Source organism: Phalacrocorax carbo, chromosome 18 (assembly GCF_963921805.1).
Source record: "Phalacrocorax carbo chromosome 18, bPhaCar2.1, whole genome shotgun sequence".
In the NCBI taxonomy this organism is placed as follows: Eukaryota; Metazoa; Chordata; class Aves; order Suliformes; family Phalacrocoracidae; genus Phalacrocorax; species Phalacrocorax carbo.
The window spans coordinates 2,549,629-2,573,107 of NC_087530.1; the positions used below are offsets into that span (position 1 = coordinate 2,549,629).

At 51.8% G+C, this 23,479-nt stretch overlaps 1 protein-coding gene across 8 annotated transcripts in view; it reads right to left on the minus strand.

Annotated features, from left to right (window-relative positions):
• The window catches only part of DAB2IP (DAB2 interacting protein), a 204,521-nt gene that overhangs the window by 39,009 nt on the left and 142,033 nt on the right, over nt 1-23,479 (minus strand). For 5 of the 8 annotated variants that reach the window (XM_064468964.1, XM_064468962.1, XM_064468963.1 and 2 more), the window contains 2 exons: nt 8,806-8,959; nt 1,648-1,746 (listed from right to left, as the gene is read on the minus strand). In XM_064468964.1, the coding sequence (XP_064325034.1) occupies nt 1,648-1,746; nt 8,806-8,959 (253 nt within the window). Of the gene's footprint in view, nt 1-1,647; nt 1,747-8,805; nt 8,960-16,705; nt 16,850-18,964; nt 19,310-23,479 lie in introns of those variants that run through there. The other 3 variants (XM_064468965.1, XM_064468968.1, XM_064468966.1) reach the window with 3 other exon arrangements.

Below are 23,479 nucleotides of genomic sequence, written 5' to 3' on the forward strand. Positions count from 1 at the left end.
TAAAACATTGAGAGGAATTATGGGAGACAGAGCGAGTTCCACAGAAGAATCATTACAATTCAGAAATAGATATTTGGCTTGGATAGCTTTTAAACCATAATGGAGGAAAGGATACTGTGGATCTTTAAGAGCTCCCCAGTGATGCTGGCCTCCCTCATCCTGGAAGAACATCCAGGGGCATCTGTTGCAGGAGTAGCTTCAAAGAGAAAGCACTTGCAGCTGAACTGCTGCTAGGGATTCTGCAGTAACCTGTTTTGTTTGGAAACCCCTCACTGAAACAGCAACCACGGCTTACTCTGCTCAGCTTATGAATCTGGGCAGGAACGTTTCTGCTGGAAGTCCACAATGGGCTACTGTAGGTTCAGGAAATACACCCAGGAGCTGTACAAAAACACTGAACTCCTGAGAGAAATACCATCAGATACTGAGAGTTTATTGTCTATGAACTCAAACAAAGATGGAAAGTTAGCCATCAGTTAATGCCGTGTTTTGAGATGAGGGCACACTTCCAAACGCATTTCCACTGACCACTGCCTCTCAAAGCCATAGTGATGTGCCCAGCCCCAGCTCACATTCCTGGGACTTTTCTCATGGTAAGTGTGACCACACAAACCTTACACTGCTCTTTCAGATCATCACTACCAGGCTGCTGCTCTTGGAAAGCCCTGGAGTCACGGAACTCCACGTGCAGGAACATGCTGCCAGAGGCAGAAGTCCACCCCTCCCCTCGCTGCTCCCATTCTGCTATCGAAGGAAATCGTTTATACTGACATTTGGCGCCGCGCTGGGGTCAACAGACTCCAACACAGAGGGCTCCTTTAGCAACCCACCAGGCCTGCACCCAACTTGTACACACAGTTATGTGGCTCTGATCCCAGGAATGAATTAATGGGATCCCAAAATTTGTGCCTCCTCTGATCAGCAAAAAAAGATTTGTTGACTGAGCTCATCAGTTGTGAAATCCTGCCGCTCATCTAGTCCTGATCAATCTTTGTTAGCTAACTCCAGCGCAGACAGGGAGAAGCAGCTGTAGATTTTATTTTAGGACATACTTAGTCTTAGTGGGCCATAAAACCGCATATTGGGTGTCCCTGTGTTCTAGTGAAGAGAAGGATTTGTTTCTGTAGATCCCAGACGGGATGACTTTGCCACCCCAACTGACTGAAGAAGGGTTCCACTATCGCCTCAGAGAAGTCACTGCGATGGGTATCTGAGTTTCTCCATCACTAAAGCAGACACTGCAAGTACTACCAGAGACAGGAGGTGTGATATGTGAACTCCTTAGACTATTCGGTCTTGTAACTTCGCTGGCAGCTACCTGACATCTGTCCCAGAGCTTCTGGGAGGTGGAAAGTCCCACATAAGTGGCAAGTATCACCAGTAACAGAGAAAGACCAAAGACTTTTCAGGCCTGATCAACTCTTAGCAACAGCTGAAGCGGCATGTGCTGAGAAAAGAGGGGAAGAAATAATTGGCACTTGCCTGTAAATATAGTCGTGAAAGAAAGCAATATGGAAAAAGGCTGACCCACAGTTACACTTACTCACTAAAATGACAATACGTCCCCTGCTGCTACTATGCACTGAGCTATAAAATGTAATAACGAGGAACTGAACTATAACAGAGGCAATTCCTCAAAGCCACTACCTTATTTGGGTGCACGGCACGCCGCAGGTTTTCCATCCATTTATCTCGCTCTGCTGCAGAACGACACGAGAAGCACTTACTTCCTGATGAAGTCGTCACCTACAGGGAAAGGAACAGGATTATGTCTTGACCAGCACACTGCAGACTGTGACTGGGGGGAGAGGGGGAGTTAGGAAAGGTGCTAGTGGATTTTTTTTTTTTTTAAGTAAACAGCTTTACTCAAGCATGAAGCAACAGCCCCTAAGGCTAGCGGGAAAACAGGGCAACTCTGTATGTCACAGAAATAATCATAAAAGCAAATTCCAATTACTTCTTCTCTTCCACACCAGAAAACACTAGATAATGGGCCCCATGCATGCGACGCTTTAAACCACCAAGTTCCACAACTGAGAGAGTACAAATCCTTGGATGAACTAAAGATAAATTGCAACCACTTGGCATTCCTCCAGATTCAGCCCAAAGCTTGCAATAGTAACAACCCATTCCTTGTTTTCAGCAGAACATCAGGCCCGGAAAGGCTGACTTCATACCTTCCCCCTTCGTGTCCTGTTGCTTCTGAAGACCATGCTGTGAAGAACTCGGGGCCAAGTAAATATACCACAGCCCCGGCAGCGGCAAGGGCAGCAGGTCACCGCCCGGCCGGAGGCGCTCCGGTGCTCGCAGCACCTGCTCCCCAGCCGGGGAGAACCAGGCTGGGGCTGCCGGAGCTGGAGACGGGCAGCGCGGTGCTGCTGCGCCCTCCCCTCTCACGCTTCCAGTATCACTCCAAGGGATCTTCCTGCAGTATCTGTGTGACTTCCTCTGGCCATTGGGATTTCACAGCCGGGTTTTGAAGCAGCACACTTGCAGCAGTGACGTCTCCAGTTTTGCAAACGCCCCTCACTCCTTATCACATCCCTGCGACCACATGGAAACTCAATGCTGTTGAGAGCCCACCAGAGCAGCCGCTGCCCGGCAGCCCCAGGGTAACAGGCACCAAGCATTTCTTCCCATCCACCACACCGAGCTTCCTCAGCATCAGTTACTGAGCCAAGGTCTTAAAGGGCCATAGTTCTCTGTGTCTTCTCCTGTACAGGTATGGCTCAAGCCGCTATCCTCTCCAGGCCCTGCTGGCAAGCTGACAGACCGTGACCGTGGTACCAGAACTCTGCACTGCCCACAAGCCCTCGCCAGCTGCTCTGCCCTTCCTCGCATTTGCTGCGTTTGGTGATGTCCAGTAACATTCTGTATGTACATCTCTGCTTGCACGCCAAACAGACCTGGCTAATACTTTAAACAACTCCCCTCTCAGCTTCATTTCCGCCAGTCTCAAGCTGCAGAATTATTTCTGAGTACTTTATCATCTCGCAGTGTTTGTGTTCACACACTGCTCGCTGGGTTATCTGCTGCTGGGAGACACAATCTCCTTTAATTTCATGTATCTCTCAGAAGCCCAACCTGTTCTTAGAGCAGAGCTGGCACTTGCTAAGATTTGTCATTAGCTAACCTCAGTGATGAGTCGAGCACATCCCTTCCTTTGAACACGGGCATTTCTAACCAGGACAAAATGACAAGAAGCCTATCCTGTCTTTACACTGCAAATGCAAGAAATCTTCCAACCCTTGATATCCCAGAAGCTCTCTCTGTCAGGCAGACACTCCTCCCTGTCCTTACGCACTTTCATCCTCTGTCCTGTAAAACTGCATACTCTTCTGAGCAAAGTTATCTTCTATTTCCAAGAAAAGACTCCAGTAGTATGGTCTTTCCAGCATCCTTTCATGCTTCAGTGTATTTCCATTGTCTTCAAAGTTTCCCATTACAAATCAGGGCCGCTTTATCTCCTGTTTGCTGCTGCAGATGCTCATGTGAACCTCCATCCCCGACCCTTCACAAGAGGTGTGTCACCTGCAAGGCTTGTGTCCACCGCGTGTGATCCCTATGCCTTGCTCTGCCAGAGGGTACAGCAGCTTTGCATCTTGATTCTTTGCTCAGCAAGAGTTCCTGTAACAGCGTTCAAGCCGAGCATAGCCATCCACCTGACCGGTAACGACACCGAAAGAGAAGCAATGCATGGCTGCATTACCTCTGACACGGTGCTGCACTGTCGTTAACACTGAATTACAAAGATCCCAGAGGTACCACTTAGCAACAGTTTTTAAGGACAGAACTTACAGTGAAGTAACATGGAAGATGCACAGCAAACGCGCGTTGCTCCAGACAGCTCCCTGGCTCCTCGACTGATGTGAATTTTAAGGCTTCAAAGCCGTTCTTCAGACAACAACCTAAGAATCCAGCACTTGAGCCCTGCCTTATTTGGCCCATCTAATTCAGCTGCGAAAGACTTAAAATCATCCATTTTCAGGTCCAAACCATCAAAGTCCTGACACTACTGGTACAGCCGTGCTGCCCTGCAGGTTGTTACACCCAGGTTTCTGTACCCCACACTGGGAAAAACCCAGTGATATTCTGACTAAGGTTGACAGAATTCAGTCCCCACTGACTTCTTAGAAACCAGTTAATAAAGGTGCAATAGGTCAAATACACCTTTCAGTAAATGATCCCATTAGTCCATTTCCTCAAAGGCCATTTCTCACCTAGTTTTTTGTTCTGTTCTTTTGTTTTAATGGGAATTTCGTGTGCAAACGCGTTTGCAAACAATGTTCTCAGATCTAGAGAATTTGGTAAGAAACCTGGAAGTTCTTCCATAAAAGACAATTATGACTTCTTTGATTTTTGTTGAAAGATGCTCTCTTAAAGAAAAGTTCTCCTTGGTGACACACGTGGATCCCACAGCGGCCCAGAGGATTCAGATCCAAATAAATAAGCATGCAATTTAGCTGTCCTATTGAATCTGTTCATTAACTCTCAGCTTTTTACCACGTATCCGTTAGGCTGAATATCTAATATATCTTCTTGCCACATTTAAGCCAACATATTGAGTTATCATGGTAAAATTTATTATTCAATTCCAAAACAATTACTGATTAACTAACCACCCAAAACCTAAACAAAACTGTAACTGTCATAGTGAAGAGAGAGAAGGGGAAAATCCTCATGTGTCGGACATGAAGCCCTCTGGATCTGATGGGAGTTGAAGGTCGTATCTACCATGTGTGACCAAAAATGTAATCTTCCCCAGATCTGCAATACCTTCAATCCCAGCTTTGAGCTCTGACCTAAACATCATATGGCATTAACGATCTTCGTGAGATATTAATTATCTTGATAAAGACAGTATTCTGGTCTCATCAAGATTTTGGATACGCTACAATACCACTAATGTACAGGAAAAACTCAATTAATAAAACTCATTAATTTCTAAAATGTTACTTATTCAGACTCATTATCCCCAGTCCTCAGGTGGGTGATCCCTTAAGCCAGATAAAATCTTGTCACTTTTAGGAACCTCTTAGGTACAGCATGGGTTCCTCAAAGTACACTTGGGGGAATCTCACCGGAGTAACAACAGAAGATGATAACTGAGTTATTGAAGCCGCTTCACCCAAACTGTTCAAAAGATTTTACGAGGAAAAGCTGGGGTTCAAGCTGGTAAATACCACCATAAGCAAGCGTAGAAGAGCAAACCGGCGCTGCCTGGGCCAGCCCCGCAGCCCTGGCACGGCTGCTCAGGGCGTCCGAAGGGCCGTGCGAGCAACGGCGAACATTTGCACAGCTGGACTAAATTTAGCTCTGCTAAATATAGCTCCGCTAAATTCTCCCTTGCTCAGGCGAGGCCAGGATGAGGCGACACGGTTTCAGTTGTAGTGCAGCAAGTACAGCCCAGCAGTCGCTCTTTCTCCTGCCCTGCATCCCCCAGCTACGTCCTGCGACAGCCCAGACACGAGCTGTGCAACAGGGCAAGGCTTTGGTCTGCCAAGACACTAACAGAGCCCTTCAGTCCCAACTCCCGGCCTGGCCCAAGACAGTGGGACCCCACAAATAGCAGAGCCAGGAACAGGCTCTGGGAGTCTGGACTCCGAGTCTCCTTTAGTGGACTAAGATGCCCGCTGTATATTTAGCGCCCGTAGCATGTGCGGTGGCATTAGATGATTATGCTGACCGGGAAGTCGTATAAGGGGACCGAAGATGATGCTGAGTAACTTTTTTAAAAAAAAAATCAATGAAGAAAACAAGTAAATACTGACTGCCAAGTACTCAGCAAGTCAGAAAAAAGCAAGTTTCATAGGACTAAATAAGCAGAAAAAGCTAAACGCAGCATTTGAAAAAGCACTGCATTACTGCTGACTCTCCTTACCCGTGGCAGAGCCCAACTGAGGGCGAGCAGAGCTGAGCAGTCAGCTTCGGCACGTCTTAATGCAGGTCAGTTGAGCTAAAGGAGAAAAACAGTTGCACCGTACCTTCATACAGCCAAGCTCCCTCCAAACGAGCCACTTGGTTTTTTTCCACCGCAGATGGCTTTGGCACCTCTTGCTTTTGTCTCTGTTCGGGTGCGCTGCCAGTTCTCTCTCTGAACCTGCCCTCTTCAGCGCGACTCCATCTGCAGCCATGTCAAACCCTGACGTCTTGTTCTCCGAGCCACGAGGCTGCTGCTGCGGCAGGAGGACCTGTGGCACGCCGTACCTCGCACTGCCCGTGCTGGGCAGCCTGGACCACAGTCGGCTTCTGGAAAAGCTGCTGCACGCTGTTGTTGGTGAGGGACCCCAAAGAGCGTGCTGAGCCCGCTCAGCGCCAACATCGCAAGTGAGAACAAAGAGACACCAGTCAGCTGGCGATGGAAGCAGCTTCCTAAGCACTGTCCACTGCCCGCCGCCCCGCCGCAAGGAGAAGGCAGTTAAGAACAGCGTAAGGCTGGCATCGCCCAAGAAAGCAATGCTTCACTTCTCAATTTGAGACAGCAAACTTGGCCGTTCCTGACAGATCCCCGCAGAGAACAGATCCACACTAGCCTCAGAGTGCTCGGACAAGGCACCATTACCAACCCGCGGCACCTTCACCATCCACCGTGCATAAAATGTCTCGGTTCCTTTTGTCTCCGTGACTCTGGCAGTAACGTCTCACTTGACGTTTCTTAGTCAGGGCTCCTTCTCCAGGCTGTCAGCTGAGCTTCTCACACTTCAGCGTTCCCACACACAGCAGTGTCATGGCTCTTGGCCATCAACTTCAGTCTTCCTTTCAGCCTCGTGCAGACTTCAGCCAGAGCGTGCCCAGTTCCAGGCCACAGGAACCACTGCAGGTTTTACTGCTCTTCGCGGAGCCTCCGCTGAAAGGCGCAGCAGCCTTTGCCAAGTCTTGCCTGTACGTTCAGACAAAGCAACGCTGAAGGACTCAGGATCACAGGCCACCGACGGGACCCTCAGGCCACAGTAATAACTGAAGGCAACGCTCACGCACTGAGGAGGAGAAGATGCTTGTGTGGTTTTGTCGCTTGGCTTTACTGCCTGACCATGCGATAACACTGCCTGTGCCAATGCCCGCGGGGGTCCGGAGGGGCCAGCAGCAGCCCCCGTCCCGTCCCAGCACCCGCTGCTCCTCTGCCCCGGTGCGAGGCACGGCCCGGGCTCGTCCCTCCAGCCCTGTGCTGCCCGAAGGCAACACTAACCCTTTGCTTCCACCAGCTGTACCTAAGAGTACAGCAGATTGTGGTCACTGCCTGCTGCCCACCAGGGACCCTGGGAGATCTGCAAACTCATTTCGGCGCTGACCTCACTCCGAATTCAAGAGAGGCTCTCTGGAGGTCCAGGACCAACGCAGTAACACAATATGCCGTTTAGCTCTCACCTCAGTCCTTCCCGCTGGAGCTTGTTGATGAGTAACCATCAGTTACAAATCAATGTCCCTTTTGTTTTCTGGCATCCTTCCTCTCCTCTGCAGGGTTTGCAGAACAGCAATTAACATGTTCTTTTTTTCTGTACGACTCTTCTTTATCCAACTCAGAAATAAGATCTTCTTCCTCCTTACAAGTGCATGACTTGTGTAATTTCCCTCTCAGTCAACTTTCTACAAGTACTGTTCATATCCCTTCCCCTACTCCTGTGCGCCGAACAGAATTGGTAAACAACTCTTATATTATGGATGTCACATCTATTTTCCATCTAGCTTCATTTTATCTTTCTTGAGTGGGATGTAATAGAGGCCATATAATTTACAAAACTGTTCTCCTCCTGACCTGCCGCACTTGCTCAGTTCTACAGAGAATGAACAGCACTGGAAAATTTATACCCCAGCCCACTTCAGAGTTTGTGTTTGGGGCTATTTTTTGTAAGACTGTTCTTGTGTTACCTGTTTATATTTTAAGATAGGGATCTCTTAACTCATTTCTGTCCCAGCATGCTATTCTCAGTAAAGAAAAAAACTCTTAGTCTCTCCAGTCTGACGCCTCCTGGACACTGCCAAGGCTGTCTTCACCCAGCACTGCCCATCAGGGCAAGCCTGCAGTCCCATCACCCCCCTGCGGTACGATCCAACCATGGATATCCGGTTTACCCGCTCTTCTAAGTTCAAGTACAAACAGGTTACCTTTTCTTCACAGAAACACAAGTATCAACCACCTTATTACTGTAAGAAAACTATTTCCCAGTTCTATATTCAGCCACTGCCATCAGCAATAATATTTTGCCATCCACGATGCAAGACAAATGATTCCCAAGACATACTACACTGAATTATCTGACTACAGACTGGTTCGTACGTGTCCTACCACCTCCTGCTAGTACAGATCTAACCACATGCCATAACAGATGTTAAAAAAAAATCGAAATACTCACAGATTTTTCTGTTTACCCAAACAAGTGAAGCTTCAGTTTTCTAGACGAAGTCCTCAACACTCCCACTGACAACAGCAGACTATCTTTGTGACCACGTATAATGTCTTTGTGAACACTGAGTAGGGATTAGCACTCTCTGATATCTGCATGAACACAAACTACAAATTTATGCTCCGCTAATACACAGCCTCAGGTAGCTCCGCACCTGTGCCAGCAAGCAAGCTCTGCGGCGACAACGGTTACAAGGCGAGGAGCTCACTGCTCTGATTTTGTCGTTATGATCCTCCTTGGGAAGACGGAAGTAATTTTCTGCTTATGAAACGGTCTCTGTGTAGCAATTCAGTGCAGAAATGTTTTGTAACAGCGAAAGCCCAAGATGCAACCCCACACCTGGCTCCCCACTCAGCACCAGCACGTGGCAAACGGCCCCGGGACGGACGACAAGGCTCCTTACCTCAAAGCAGTAGTCTTGTCCCAGGATGCTACTGTGGACTGGCTTGATGACCACTTCTTCCTCCATACTGAGATCCAGAGCCTCTACAGCACTACTGGGACTGAGCAAAGACTCGTGGGAGCGTGATTCTTTCAGCCTCGGCATTAGATGGGATCTGGAGGAAAAACGTAATGGTATCAGTGGATGCTTTCCTTCCCAGAGAAATTATTTAGTCCATCTGTTAGCAACAACTGCAGGATATTCCTTGGAATTTTTTGCCATGAGATAACTGAGAGCCCAGAATAGCCTGGACTGCTATATTGTCCCGTTTATAATTTGGCGACCAGGCTCTATTACAGGCTGTACCTTCAGTAAAAACATTATTTCCCAACTCCGACGTAGCCAGGACTACATTATTAGAGGTTTGCAGGGCGCGGGTCTCTGCGTAGCCGCATGTGTCTTTAAACGGCCACCCCGCCGCCGCGTGAGGCTTCCCGCGTGCGTTGGAGGGCACAGGGAGGTGGGCTGGCCCCAGCACGGAGGGCTCTGCTCCTCAGCGCCACAGCCGGGGCTGCAGACCTGGTGCTGAGCTCCGACTGCCAGCACGGGACCGGGTTTGCGTGCGCGTGGGAGATCCCATTAGCATCCTGCTTCATTTCACGCTGTTTCACAGCACCCAGCCCCTACTGACAGAAGGAATTTACCTGCAAACAGGGAGGAATTAATGACAGCTCCTTCTACAAGCCCAGCCCCGTGTGCGCTCAGGGCATACAGAGTGCGCCAGGGGAGCAGCTGGCACTGCCAGGGCAGGTGCCACCCCTGTGCCTAGGTACCCCTCTCCCCACCAAAACACCCCCCCCACCCCGTATCGCGGATGCAGCCAGCGTGTGGATCTTTACTGTGTAACAAACAACCCGAGGGCCCGTGTGCTCTCTCCAGTTGTTACACACATCCCCGGGATGGGGACAGTGTGGAAAATAAGGCCATGATAGCTCTATTGATCTAAATGCTCTGGAGTCCCACTGGCAGCATTTAGCAGCAGGGAGCCCACAGACAGCAAGCAGCACACCATTTTTGAGACAGCCAATACAATCAATGGTGCTGTAACTCTTAAAGCAAAACCAGAGAGCTCAAGGGGCAAAAAAAAAAAAAAAAAAAAAGTAAAAACCCAAAAAATAGCTAGGAACTCCCAGGGAAAACACAGCAAAACCATAAAGTGGCAAAGGAAAAAATAACTTGAGAGCAAAGGGAGCAGTTGCCTTCTCTATAGCCTGCACCATGCAAAATGTTCCTGTGCCAGCCAGCTCACAAAAGCTCAGATCCTGGCAACTCTGACCTTTAAAACCTCTGGCAAGCACTTTAGGGTCTTCCAAAGAGACCACGTGCCCCTCTGTCTACAAAGAGAGTACGACGCCTTCTTCAAAGGCATGGAAGGACAGAAATAAGGGGGGTTTGAGATATTCTCAGCATGGTCTTTTATGAGCAAAACAACAATGCTCCCAGTATACTCTCAGATTGCTTTTTCTGCGTGTGTTGAGTTTTGTCATTCTCTAGAATAAAGCTGACCAAAACACAGAGAAATGTCAATAGTGCATGCAAAATTCATAGCTTCCAGTGAATCGCACGCCAAGCTGAATCTAGAAAACAGCCAAAGGAGACTCTAAGATAAACAGCAGCGGAAGATAAACAGGTGCTTCTCTAGATTTGCCATTAAGATTCATGCCATCAATGAACCCCCGGGTGATAAAGGATGAGCCCGCAGCTGGGTTCTCCAGCTGAGCATGCTAAATGGACAGCTCTGAGAGCTGCAGGCCAGCCCTCCTCCCCAGCAGCACCGCGGGATAACCAGCCTGGGGACGCGCTGCCCCAGGCTTCAGGGACAGCACAGCCTCCAGACACCTCCCTGCGTCTACGGAGCTGACAGCCAGGACCAGCTGTGGTCCCGTTAAGGTCCTGTGGTCCTCATAGCTGTTAAGGCCTCTGCAGAAAAACAGGCGATGCCACCACAATCGGTTTTTCTGAGGGGACAACCACCAGCCCTCAAATGTTAACAGCCCCGGGTTAGCACAGCCCTGACCTGGATCAGAAGTGGTGGCTTTGAAGCAAAAGGCTCTCTATCCCATTAGCGATTCTCTGAACTGCCCACTCGCCCCATATCTCTTTGGTGAATAAATTGATCTTTAGGAACTGAGCACAGTCGTTTCCCAGTACTTTGTGGCAATTTTACACTATTTTCACAGAAAAGGGTCCATATTCTTTTCCTCTGAATGATACTGTAAATTAACTCTAATACAGGCAGACAGAACAAGTAACCTCTGGACGCTGAGAGCAGAACTAATACCCAGCAGCTCAAGAGCTGACAATACAGACCGCTCACCAAGCCCCAATAAGCCCAAAATCAGGCATTTATGGTAAATCTTATTTCCATATTTTACAGATGAAATTAGAAAAGGTAAGTAACTAAGCTGAAGCTCGTGTTCTTGTGTGGACAAATATAAATATTGATCATCTAAACCCACAACTCAGGAACTACCTATTGTAACACACACATGTACATCACCGAGCTGGACTGCTTCGTGCTGGCCTAAGAATTTTTGTTAAAATTAAAACAAACAAATCTATTTTTCACTTAAAACTACTGCAGCTGCAAGGCTGTGGGTGGGAGTGCAGATGTGCAACATGAAGAATTACCAAGGGGGAGTTTTTCAGGACATATTATGTTCTCACCAGATTCAGCAAATGCATATTTATATCCCTCCATGCTCTGCTGTATGCCTCTGGGAATCCTAAAATTAACGGGACTTCTCTTAGACAGGAGGTTATTCGTCAGGTTCTTGCCCCGGCAGGACCCGCTCCCAGGATGTCTTTTACTCCTGATCAGATCCAACCCAGGTCAGCAACAGGAACATTTTTCACCAGATGCTGCATGCCACAGAGGGAGCGCTGCAGGTCTCAAACCAGCCCTAAAAGACCCAGCATCTGTCTGTGTATCAAGAGCTAAGTGGGGAGATGTCATTAATTAGAGACTCTCGTTTGAAATCTCAGCGGAAGGGATGAGAGAGCTCTCTGCCAGAGGCAGCCCTGGCAGAGCAGGATGAGCGCTGCCTGTGCAGAGCCTCCTCCCAGGGCGACTGGCCCCATCCCCTCCCCAGCACCCAGCACCCCAGAGCCGGCCCTGACACTACGGCGCTTAACCCGCGGCAGCCCGGCACGGTCAGGGGGGCCTGCAAATGCCCCGGAGTGCAAGAAGGGCTGTACACCACCAGCCTTTAAAGGACACACGGTCCTTTCATTTTAACACCCTGTTCTAGAGGAGCGAGCATTTCTCACGTCCTTCGGTAACGTGACATTTGCGGCAGGAGTCCATTTACTGGAAGACGTTTGCAAATCGCCGTCGCAGCTCCCACAGACTCCCCTTTGTATTAACAATAAGAAAAAGGTCCTGCTAAGGCCATAAGCTGCCTCCCTGGGTCAGAGGGCGAGGGCACTCTTCCTACCGAAAGGACCGCTCAGCCTTCCCCCGATTTGGGCAGGGAGAACATAAAAACCTGCCGCGTGCGTGTTACAGTGAAGCCCTCGGAGCGATAACATCTGTGTCTCGTACTGCATCAGGCCATAAAAGACCTGGAGGGCTTCATCCAAAGACAAATCACTGGGCAAGGGCTGGCAAGTGCTAAAAAAAACCCCAGCAAATCCGCTTGCTGATGAAGTGCAGAAATATTAAGCACACAATGTGACTGCTGGACTCAGCCTGAACGGGGGCATCGGGCGCCGGCGCGGCTGTGCTGGTGTGCCCCCGCTGCCAGGGAGGCTCCTCTCGCTTCCCTCCAGCTCTGGCCCGAGATTCACCACCCGTGGCCAAGATTTCCTTCTCGGGAGGCAGGCACGTCTCCATCAGGAGCCCCCAACAGCCTGATGTCCCCAAAGGGGTGTGACGATACATCACTGCTCCTGGGGCAGACGCAGTGATACGAGATGGACACTCCTCCGCTCTGCCTGATTCCGCCCAGCGCGGGCAGAGAGCAGCACCCACGGTGACAGGGATCCCAGAGTCCCCGTCAACCCGTGCTCCTCCTTGGCCATCCAACACCCTAAGAGGCAAACTCACCTGAAACATCACTTGCTTACTGTGTACCTACGCTTCCAAGATGCCGGAGGTACTTTGTTCAAATTCATCTCTCTGCCATCACTTTTCAAAGCACTGCCTACAGGGCCAGCCAATCTCTTGCTGGAATAACCTGCTGTGTATTCCAGGTCCTGTCCCTACTTACATGAACTGATCAAATTCGGTTCTTACGCCTTTGTTTTAGTATGGTGGGAATAGCCAGCTGCCCAGAGATATCTCACATCAGGAAACCCTCTTTCCAAACAGCACATTCAATTCCTTTTGCCGTGAGCCTTATTTTAATCCCTTTCTACTTGCCTAAAGTTTAGTTGAAATGAAGGGGGGGAAAAAATCTCATAAAAGACCACATTAGTTCTAAAGATAAATAACATTACTGCTGCTGGCACTGACCTGGAGAGTCCTACGGAGAGGCAGCCAGTCCCTGTTATTAAAGAAAGAGGTTTACTGCCCGAGAGCAATGAGAGAGGATTGTTGTTCTAAATAATAAAAGTCATAAAACATTACCAGGGATGCTATCCCCCCATCCGCTTCCTCCATAGGCAGCCAGAATCAGGGACGTCAAGTGTAACCAGGCTGTGGCAGCACACCTAACCTAGGCAGGGCCTCGTGGAGTGCAGCGAAGACTTTGTGGACACAGAGGAACAAGCGCAGAGGGGCAATCCATTCTCTCCTCACCAAACTTCAGGGCTGGATTTTGAGCAATGGAGGCAGCAGCCGTCTGTCTGCAGCAGCGGCACCATGCACGCAGCCGCTCCGCGGAAAGGCGGGAGGGACAGCCCGGGAGTCCAGGCTCGATGTTCTTTCAAGAAAAAGATACTCTGCCGAGGCTACAAGGAAGGGAAAACGTAGGGCATGTCTACACAGAATTATTCTGGAACAGGTCTTGTGTGTTAAACTCACACGCTCTTATTCCAGAATTGCTTTCTTGTGAAGACAAGCCCTCGAAGGGGCAACCCCATTGATTTTCACTTCAGAACCTCACCTGCCTGAAACCACCCGGCTGCTGCTTCGGTGGTTCTACAATGAAACTTTTCCTGATATTTTTGAGAGACAGAGGCAAACAGGGAACCTGGCTGGGTAGCTAGAGAGAGATGGAGCAGACAAAGGATGTAACACTGAAACATGGGGAAAAAAAAATCAAGAGCCTTTCCTGAATCTCCTACTGCTCCCCCCTGAGAGCACAGCAGGCTGGGGAATGTGGAAGGAACTCCAGGCACTAAGCTGGAGATGTCCCATTACGACCAGCTGCAGAGTCAGCCTTTGCAACCTGAATGCCTCCCGACCGTCAGAGGGATCCGATCTCCTAAATTACAGGTTTGACTCTGCGACACGTCTCCTGGTCAGGAAACATTCCCTGCGTCCAGCTTTTTAACAGCTGACAGTTCTTTTCTCTGACCAGCTGGGAAGAGGGTCTTTAGGGCAGTCCTCACCCTCTTACCAGCACACATCTGCTGCAGGGGGCCCTACGTGCACGAACGCAGCAGAACAGACCATGAGATCCACGTGCAGCGTAGACAGAATTTAAATCTGTCTCCAGCCTGGGGATTAGGTTTTGTAATGACAGAGAACAAAGTGGTCAACTCCACCAAATTGATTTGCAACATCAGATGGGAGAAGGATTTCAGCGGTCGCAGATGGGACTAAACCGCATGCCATCCTCTGCCAGCTTCACCACGGGCAGCAAAACCGGGCGCCGGGAGCTCTGCGGTCCCACCTGAGGCTCGGTGCCTCGCTGCTGCTGGTTACGAGCTCTCTGCAGAGCCCAAACTGGTGCGATGGCTGCATTTCTTCCCGCAGCAGATGCAAACCAGGCTCTCCTACACAGCGGCTCTCCTCCAAGCCCTCTCCTTGCCTCATTTGCACTCCCTATGTGACCCCCCCCAGCCTGGTGCCGACTTCCCGCTAACCTTCTGACCACTGCCGGGTGTTCTCATCCATTCCTCCCCAGTGTCTCATCCTGCTTCAATTTCATAAATAAATATGGAAGTGATGTTATGGGAATAACCAAGAACACACCACAAGAGAACTTGCATGCTTCCAGAACATGAGAGAATGTTTTTTTCCCTGTAGGAAGGGACGCACGGATGAAGTCTCAGCATGCAGCATATCCTTCTCCGTGTTCGGCCAACCTGAACTTTCCCCCCCAGTTTTCCGAACGCCAGCTGCTGACTCTGCCCTGGCAGTGCCGCGGCGGGCTGAAGCGGAGGTGGGTGCTCTCCGGGCGGGCTGAAGCGGAGGTGGGTGCTCTCCGGGCAGCAGGGTGCCGGGAGGCATCGCTCAGCCCACTGGTGACGGGAAGCTGGTGTCACACGTTACCCTCACTAACGCAACACCTTCGCTGAGCAACACAAAGGACATGTAATTAAACTTATTAATGCCTGCCCTTGTTTTTAGGCTGTTCTCAGTTTTAACCAGCAGCAGAATTAATTACATTCAAAAGGACTTTGTCAGCTCATACCAGATTCCAAATGTTGTTTTTGCCAGAGCAAACCTGAAGGATGGTTTCAACCCATGACGTTCACCTAAGTGTGCATATTTGTTTGTTTAACAAGGTGCCGCTGCAAAGTTTGTCCGTGACAACCTGCAAATCCAGCACGGTGTAACCAGCAAGGATGCCGACTGGCTTTGTAACGTGCAAGATGAGAGAAACTGCAAAAGCAAGCAAAATGCCTCAAGAGCAAGAAACAAAAGGGGATCAGAAGCATTACTTGAGTTTCAGTAATAAAAAACATTGTGAAGAAGCTAAGGAAGCAACTTCTCCCCCTTTCCCAAGAGCGGAATGCCGCCACCATCTTGCTTTTAACAGAAATTGACGCTTCACATAAAAAAAAAAAGTACCTTTTCTTATCACATCGGTCTAAACCAGCACACATTAGCAGCACTGTACCCGTGCGCACCTGATGCAAACAGCAGGCAGAGATCCACCACTCTGTTCAAACCATCGTACGGCCCTGACAACCGGTCGCTCCCACCACACCTGTGGGGAGCGAGTCGGGATTGCGGAGCCCCGAAAAACACCTGGGGAACCTCCAAGGAGGCCCAAGCAAAACCAGGGGGGTACGGCTGCTGCGAGCGCTGACCCGGAGGCCCCCCGCGCCCTGCCACCCCCCCCGGGCAGGCACCCCTGGCGCCCGGGGTGCTCCCCAGCGGCATCGGAGACCCGCAAGTTTTCGTGGTGGGAGGAGGATGGGGATAAAGGTTTTGATTTTTATCATTGAAATTTTGCTTGACGCAAGTCTAGAGGCAGAATCTGGACAAGAAAAAGCAAGGCAAGATCTCTCCTCCTGGATTAACCACAAGGAAATCGAAGTCGCAAACCCCATCTCCCGCACTACGGCCCTGGCTCCGGAGCCCGGCCATGGGCGGCTGCCGGAGGCGGCGGCGAGGTTTTAATAAATAATGATGAAAACAAATTCTTAACACGCAACATCATGGACGGAGCGCTGCTAAAAATAAACAACCCCCGCCGAGGACCGGGGCTGGGAGCGGGCGGCCGGCTGCGCCCACCCGGCCGCGGGTCCCCAGCGCCCTCCCGCGCCCCCCGGCCCCGATCCGCACCCCACCCGGGGGGCGGCGGCGGTGACCGGCGACCCCCCTGCCCGCACCCGGGCAACGTGCGGGTCCAGCCCCGGATGGCGGCCGCCCTCCCGCAGCCCGGAGGCGAGCGCTCGCAGCCCGGGCGCCGAGTTTGCTTCGGCCCCGCAAGAACCGCGGCCGTGAGCGCGGGTTGCGCGAACGCGGAGCGCGAATCTCCGCCGGGACACACGGACACCCGGGACACACGGACACACGCACCCATGTCTCACCCGCAGGGCTCGGCTCCCGCCGCCTCGCTCCGGCTCGGCCATGCCGCGCTCCCGCCGGCCGCGGCCGGGCCGGCCCCCCCCCAGCCTCCGGCCCTCCGCCGCCCCCCGCTCCCCGCCGCGCCCCGGGGCCGGCCCCGCCGCCGCCGCCGCCGCCGCCGCCGCCGCCCCGCCCCGCTCGGGCAGCCGCGCCGCTGCCGGGGCCGCCGGATTGGCTGGGCTGTAGCTGGGCAGAGCGCCCCGGGCCCGCCCGGCCCCGCACGGCGCTCCCCGCCCCGGGCCCGCCCGGCCCCGCACGGCGCTCCCCGCCCCGGGCCCGCACGGCCCCGCACGGCGCTCGCCGCCCCGGGCCCGCCCGGCCCCGCACGGCGCTCCCCGCCCCGGGCCCGCCCGGCCCCGCACCGCGCTCCCCGCCCCGGGCCCGCCCGGCCCCGCACGGCGCTCCCCGCCCCGGGCCCGCCCGGCCCCGCACCGCGCTCCCCGCCCCGCCCCGCGCTCCCCGGCTGCAGCCCCCGGGCACGGCGCGGAGCCCCGGCCCGGCCCCCGGTGGTGGGTGGGGGGTGCGGGGGGGGGATGGCGCTTCCCAGCCCACCGGCGGGGACCCGCCTTGCCCTCCCGCCGCCGGGCGGCCTTCCCCGCTGCCCCTCCCGCGGCCGCCGAGCCGCTCACCCCTCGCCAAAGCCAGCCCGTCCCGCGTCCGTGCGCCGCTTTCATTTTGTTGTGATAAACCTCGTGATAATCCGATCCTCCAGCAGCCTTTTCTGGTTTTGGGTTTTTTTTTTTTTTGCAAAAACTGCACTAGGGCGCTTCTTCCCCGCCCGTTTCCCTCCTGCTCGGCTCGGAGGCTCTGCTGCAGGTTGGCAGTACCGGGGGGGGGGGGAAGGCAGCAGCCTGCCCGCAGCCAGGCCGCCCGCTCGCGTTGTCCTTGCCCTCGGATGCACGCACGCACATTCCTCATCCCCTTTTGGAAAGCCGAGGCACTGACCTTTGCAAAAGCGCGATCCACAGTAAGGAGTAGCGTCTGCAGCAGCAGCCAGGCGCACCTGCGTGAGCCATGATCCGCGCCCCGGCACCCCGAGCGATCCCGCATGAGAACCGCGCTCCAGCCGGCACCCGCCGAGGCTCACGGCCCGGCTCCCCGGCCCTCCCGGCGCAGCTTGGGGTTGTTGAAGTGCAGACTGGCAAAACACGGTGCCCAGAGCGGCAGGTAAGTGCAAGAGGAGGACGCAAGGCGGTGGAGAACAGAGGGGAAGGCTACACGGCATGGTCCAACCGTCCCGATTGCCACCATCCTCACCCAGCCCGCGCCGGCACGTTCCCAGAGCCAGACTGCTGCTGTCATCCTGGCGTATTCAAATGCCTCCATTACTCATCAAGAACAAAGTGGGACTATCTAGTAAATGAAAAACCACCACATGGTACTGTCCCCTGCCTGTTATTTATGGCTGCTTCCTTTTCCACTTCGCAAAGGCTACCGTCCATGTCTGCAGTAAATCATAAATCCTCCAGCTCATGCAAGGCTGCTCCGGATCAGGGGCGGAAGCAGGCACCTGGGCTGCAACTGCTGGTCAGCATCGGAGGGGAAAATGACAACAAAGGTAAATACCCCTGATTAAAGAGACTGCTCAGAGGGTTTCCCCACATGGGAGGGGAAGGAAGCAGGTCGCAGAGCAGGGGACTGGCAGGTCGCACCCGAGGCAGCAGGCATGAGTCTCGCTTCCTCCAGTGACTTGCAAGCCAGATTCCCAGGTGGACCGTCCCTCCAGCCAGCACCACCACGTGCGGCGCTGACAAGTTGCGATTCAAGGTTCTCTGCCCAGCTCCGACACTAAACTCCCTGCACATCCTCACTTCCATGCCTTTCTTCCTCCTCAGCCGGAGAAGTGGGCATGACCCCCTCTCACCTCCCAGAGATCCAGAAAATGTGAAGGACTGGCAGCATTATTGCTGGGCTTGAATAATAAGGAGCAGTGTCTGCCACCTAAGGCCAGCGGGGTCCTTTTCTTCCTTCCAGGGTAAACTGGTCCCCAGTGCGCCCTAGGGATGATGGCATCAGCTCACCAGCCATGCTGGGACGAGCAGCTTGTGCAGCGCAATGCCCCGGTCAGTGCGTTTCCCACTTTGCCTCCATAGCCAAGCACATGCAGACCCCTTCCCCTTGCAGTCTGCAAACAGCACTCTGGATTTAGTACATCTTGCCTCATTTCTGCCTCCCCCCGTTTCCCCCGCCAGCGGTTTGAAGTTTTCTCACCCTTTGCTGGCAGATGCCATGCAGAGAGACAAGCTCGCTGTCCTTGATCTGCTTTTCAGGGCTTCTATAAAGTAGGGCACCAGCATCAAACCAGCGTCAGGTTTTTGATACATTGCTGGAGTAGCCAAAAATAATAACAGGCAGCTTCAGTCAATCTTTTCGTCCTCAAATCAGCAGCAGCACAGGGGTCCTTTGTGCGGCAGAGGAAAAATACGGTGCACGCCAGACTGAAATCCCAGTCAGCAATCCCCAGCCATTCCCGCCTCTGAGCTGGGCTCACCAGCAGCTCCCGAGGAAGTGCACTTGGGTGCTCAACGGGGAGCCCTTGCCTTGTCGGGTCCCCTTTCCCACAGCCGTCAGTGCTTTGCTCTCCGCATTTCCTTTAGCACCTTATCTCCCTCGCTGCGGCGAAACGCGAAGGTCAAGTTACAGTTTTACCAACCGTTTAATCTTTCTGGCAAGGTAAGAAGAAGCAGAACCTGGACTTTGGAAGGAGGCCTCGCACTTGCAGTGGGTGGACAGCGGAGCTGACTGAAGGCAGAGGGAGAAGAGAGAATCCAGATTCTCTCTGCCGCCCAGCACTGGAATATTTTCTGTTGCACATTCAGACGCATTATTAGGACAATCTGGAAGGAAGTACCGAACCCAACAAGCATGTGCTTTTGGCCTGTGTCCCAGCAGGAAGCCAGATACGCTGGGAACCGTGGCAGCTCCAGCTGACGTAAGGACCCAGCACAGCTCCACTGCTGCTACCAGATGACAAGAAAGACGACCAGCACGACCCAGCGAAAGAGCTCTGTTAGCTGGGAGCTGCCCAGCTGAATTTCCCGTCCCACACCTGAAATTCCAGACGGTCAGTCTGGGCGGGAGTGGCACACGAGCCAGGCATCGGGAGATGAAGTAACGTATGAACTTGGAGCCCCCAGGTGCTCTGTGGTACTGTCCCGCTGCACGTTCATTCTTCACACTCTCACCTCCGCGAATGACAAATGCGTCTCCCAAACGCAACGTGCTGCCATGCCCCTGCCCCAGCCGGCCGCCCCATCGATCACACTGTGCCTGGGTCGGTGTCCAAACCACGCAAACTTCTTGGGGCTGCAGGTCTGTAATGCAGAGGTCATTCGTTCTCCCTCCCCGCCTCCCCGTGGCCTCTGGACTGAATATCCTTGGGTAGCTCAGGAGGTACAGAAGCTAAAGCTTTGCAGACCAGGGCCTTGGGGGCTGCTCTTTCCCAGCAGCGAAGAAACTGCACTCTGCTGACTCAATGCTGAAATGCCGCTGCAGTGAGCATTAGTGCCACCGAAAAGGCTGTGCATCAAAGTCTCAGCTGATTCTATTCCAAGCCAGGGTTTATCCCAGCTTGTACCTCATCCCTCATCTGCACAAGCTGCCGTTTCCCTGCAGAGTGTTGTGCTCCCCACAGGCGGCTGCGTTCGGAGGGTGATGCCCAGGTGTACAACACGGGCAGAGCTAGTATCATCATTGCCAATGCCAGCATCGTCCCCGGGGCACTCCCTGTGACCTCCAGCCCTTCTTCACACTTGCACCTCCTGCTCTTTATGGGACCCCAGCACCCACCCCCATGACTCACTGTCTAAGAAATAGCATTTGTGAAAGGAAAGCCACTGTGCTTCATCAGAGGGCAGGTAAAATAGTACCTTCAGCGAGTTATTTGAGTAAGTTTTCCATTCACAGTTAGGCTCGGTGATTATTATTTGCATTATTTGTAGTCCTCTTCTTTTGGGCCACTTTTTCTCCTTTGGTGCCAGCCAGGCCTGGCTTCCTCTGTTTCCTCGGCTGGACAGGCTTTGCCTCCAGCCCTCTGGGCAGCGACCTTTCCAAACTCCTGCTCTGTTTAGATTTTTGAGCTGTTAAACCCAGGCATCTCTCACTTTTTATTGCCTGTGAAGCCAGTGCTTTATGACCACGCTGTCTGTCACTGGGAAAAAATGAATTCCCCGATAACCTTGAAGGGTTAGGAGTGAAAGGGACCCAGATTTATTCCAAATTTACAGTTAAAATCAAAATGCCTGTCAATGTCCTAAAAAATGCTTATTTTAGAAAGTGTGAACAACCCCATATTTCAGCATAATAAACATTAAAAGACATGTAATCGCACAACTGGCTGGCTGTTACCGGGTTGCTGCTCAAGCGCAGGGGTGGGCATAGTCATTATTGTGGGGCGCTTCCAAAGAACTCTTCACTGGATGTTCCACAGCCTACGGCACCGCCAAGCAACATCCAGATTTCACTGCAAACACCATGAAATCATCTCTCAGGACTCCCAATGTTCCCCCATCAAGCTGCATATTCACAGAGTAGCCTTCGAGCGCTCAAGAACTGAACAGCCCGTAACCTTGACTGTGTTTGTGTTCGTGCAGTTTGTCCTTCCGTTCAGTTGCAGCAAAAGGTAACGTGAGGCCGAAGGGCACAAAACTTACCCAGGCCGCGCGGGCTACAGGAACAACGGCCGGATTAAGCTAAGAGACTATTAGAAGATTTCTTCACCTGCTTTATTAAAATGGGCTCGATGTTGGCAAAAGCCGAGCTGCAGCAATGGAGCAGAATTGACATCTAGCACTTCTGAAGAATCAGGCACCGTATCAAATAGTGTTTACACTGGAGGAATATTTAACCTCTGACTAATGCTGCTTTTTACTCCGTATTTCACAGCGGCTAGACAGTGGATCTGGACCGGCCAATTTCTCTTTCTGTTTGTAATTAGCTTCACTTTCCTGCTCTCCTGAACAAGCATTAGACTTTCCTCTAGGAATGTAATCCCGATCAGCAGGAAGCCTGTCTTCACTGAGACGCCACTCATCTTTTCTGGAGTTTTTATTTAAAGAGTAGCATTGTTATTAGCAGCAGATTTTTATAAACCTTTTTGTGAGGGCCCATTCCTGCAAACATTCAATATCATTTGGTGCTATTAGTCTCGCTTCAGAGACACTACTTAACGTTCACCGACAATTTGAGCCAAGAAGCATTTGCAGGAGTCAAGTTTTGAATTTCAAATCTAAACTACATGGGGTACCAATGGCATACGACTTCGAGCCTGGCAAACACAAATACATGTTTTAGCATCTAAACTACATTTTATTTTGGTTTGTCCTTCAGTCTAACAATATTGGCATATATAATAGCTTCAGTTTAATAGGTAATAGCTGACTTCAGAGACGGAATGATGTTCGTCGACAAAATGATGTTCCTAAACAAAATGATGTTCTTAAAAACAATATCCAATCAGTGAAAGGTTTATAATCAGAATAAAGTTAGGAAAATGTTATTTTGCTGCTGCAGAACCCTTCCTTAAAAAAAAAAAAAAAAGAAGAAAAGCTCAAAGCATTTTAAAGTTTGTTTTGATTGTGCGTATTTTATCCAGAGATGGCACCAGGATATAAAGCTCATTTCTTCCAGTTGCTATCTGCCTTCTAGCCAGATGGATTTTAGTGTCTTTTAGGGTTATAAAGCACATCCTTCTCATGGGAACCTTCTCTTCAGACGGAATGAGAGATTCATACCGATCAAGTCGGTGATTTTTCTATGGCTTTCAGAGCTGTAACTGTAGGCGATCCATCCCAGGGAGCACACGCACTGTCCCCTGCTCTCCTCTGCCTCTGGCATGTTAGAGGAGACCCTGAAGCCCTTGGAAGACACAGAATATTTCTGCAAGTCTTGTACGCAGCGTCTGAGCGTATGCTGACAAGGTAAAGGGAAATCAGAAAGCACCAAGGACTGCTGAAGGCAGACCCAGCGCCTGAGCGGGTGCACGCTCCCAGCCCGTTAGCACGGTCCCTGGGCTGGTCTCGCAGGCGCAGACGCTGGAGGTAGCTACGAGCCCCCTTCTCCTGACAGCCTGGGGCTTTCCCTCTGGGTGCTCTCCACAGGCAGCCGCCAACCGAAATCAGTAACACTGACAGAGGAACCACAGTACCTCCAGAAACAGCCACATCCATACTAAAAACATCCCCAAATCCCCAAGCAGTACGGCGCGTCTGTCTGCAGAATCCGTGCAGCGGTGCTTGACAGAACGGGACCTCAGGAAGAGCCATCGGCACCGGAAAGCTTGCAAATCTTGACTGCAGTCCCCAACTACTGCCCCACCCCCCCCAACATGCAGGAAGGAAAAGGAAAAATATTTTTAAAGATCACCTCACTGTGTTTTACTGGTCTCTCCATATCTCTTCTCTGACTCACACTGATAATCCATTCCCAGGGGTGACTGGTTGGTTTTCCCCTGAGCAGCGTGCGGTACAGCTCTGCGCCGAGCCCGGGCCAGCCCCAGCGACCCCGCTGGGACCCCTGACCCTCTCTAGCCAGGCTGGCTCTTACCGTTCCAGACTCCCTGACCAGGAATTCAGCTTTGCGATACCGGGATGCTCTGCATCAGTTCTCCAGCTCATTTTTTAAAGTGCAAGTATCATTACTGCAAACTTCATGCAATGCCAGAGGCAGCTACTTCCAGAGATGATGTAAAAATTGTTATTAAAACTTACAAACTGTGAAAAACTCTTA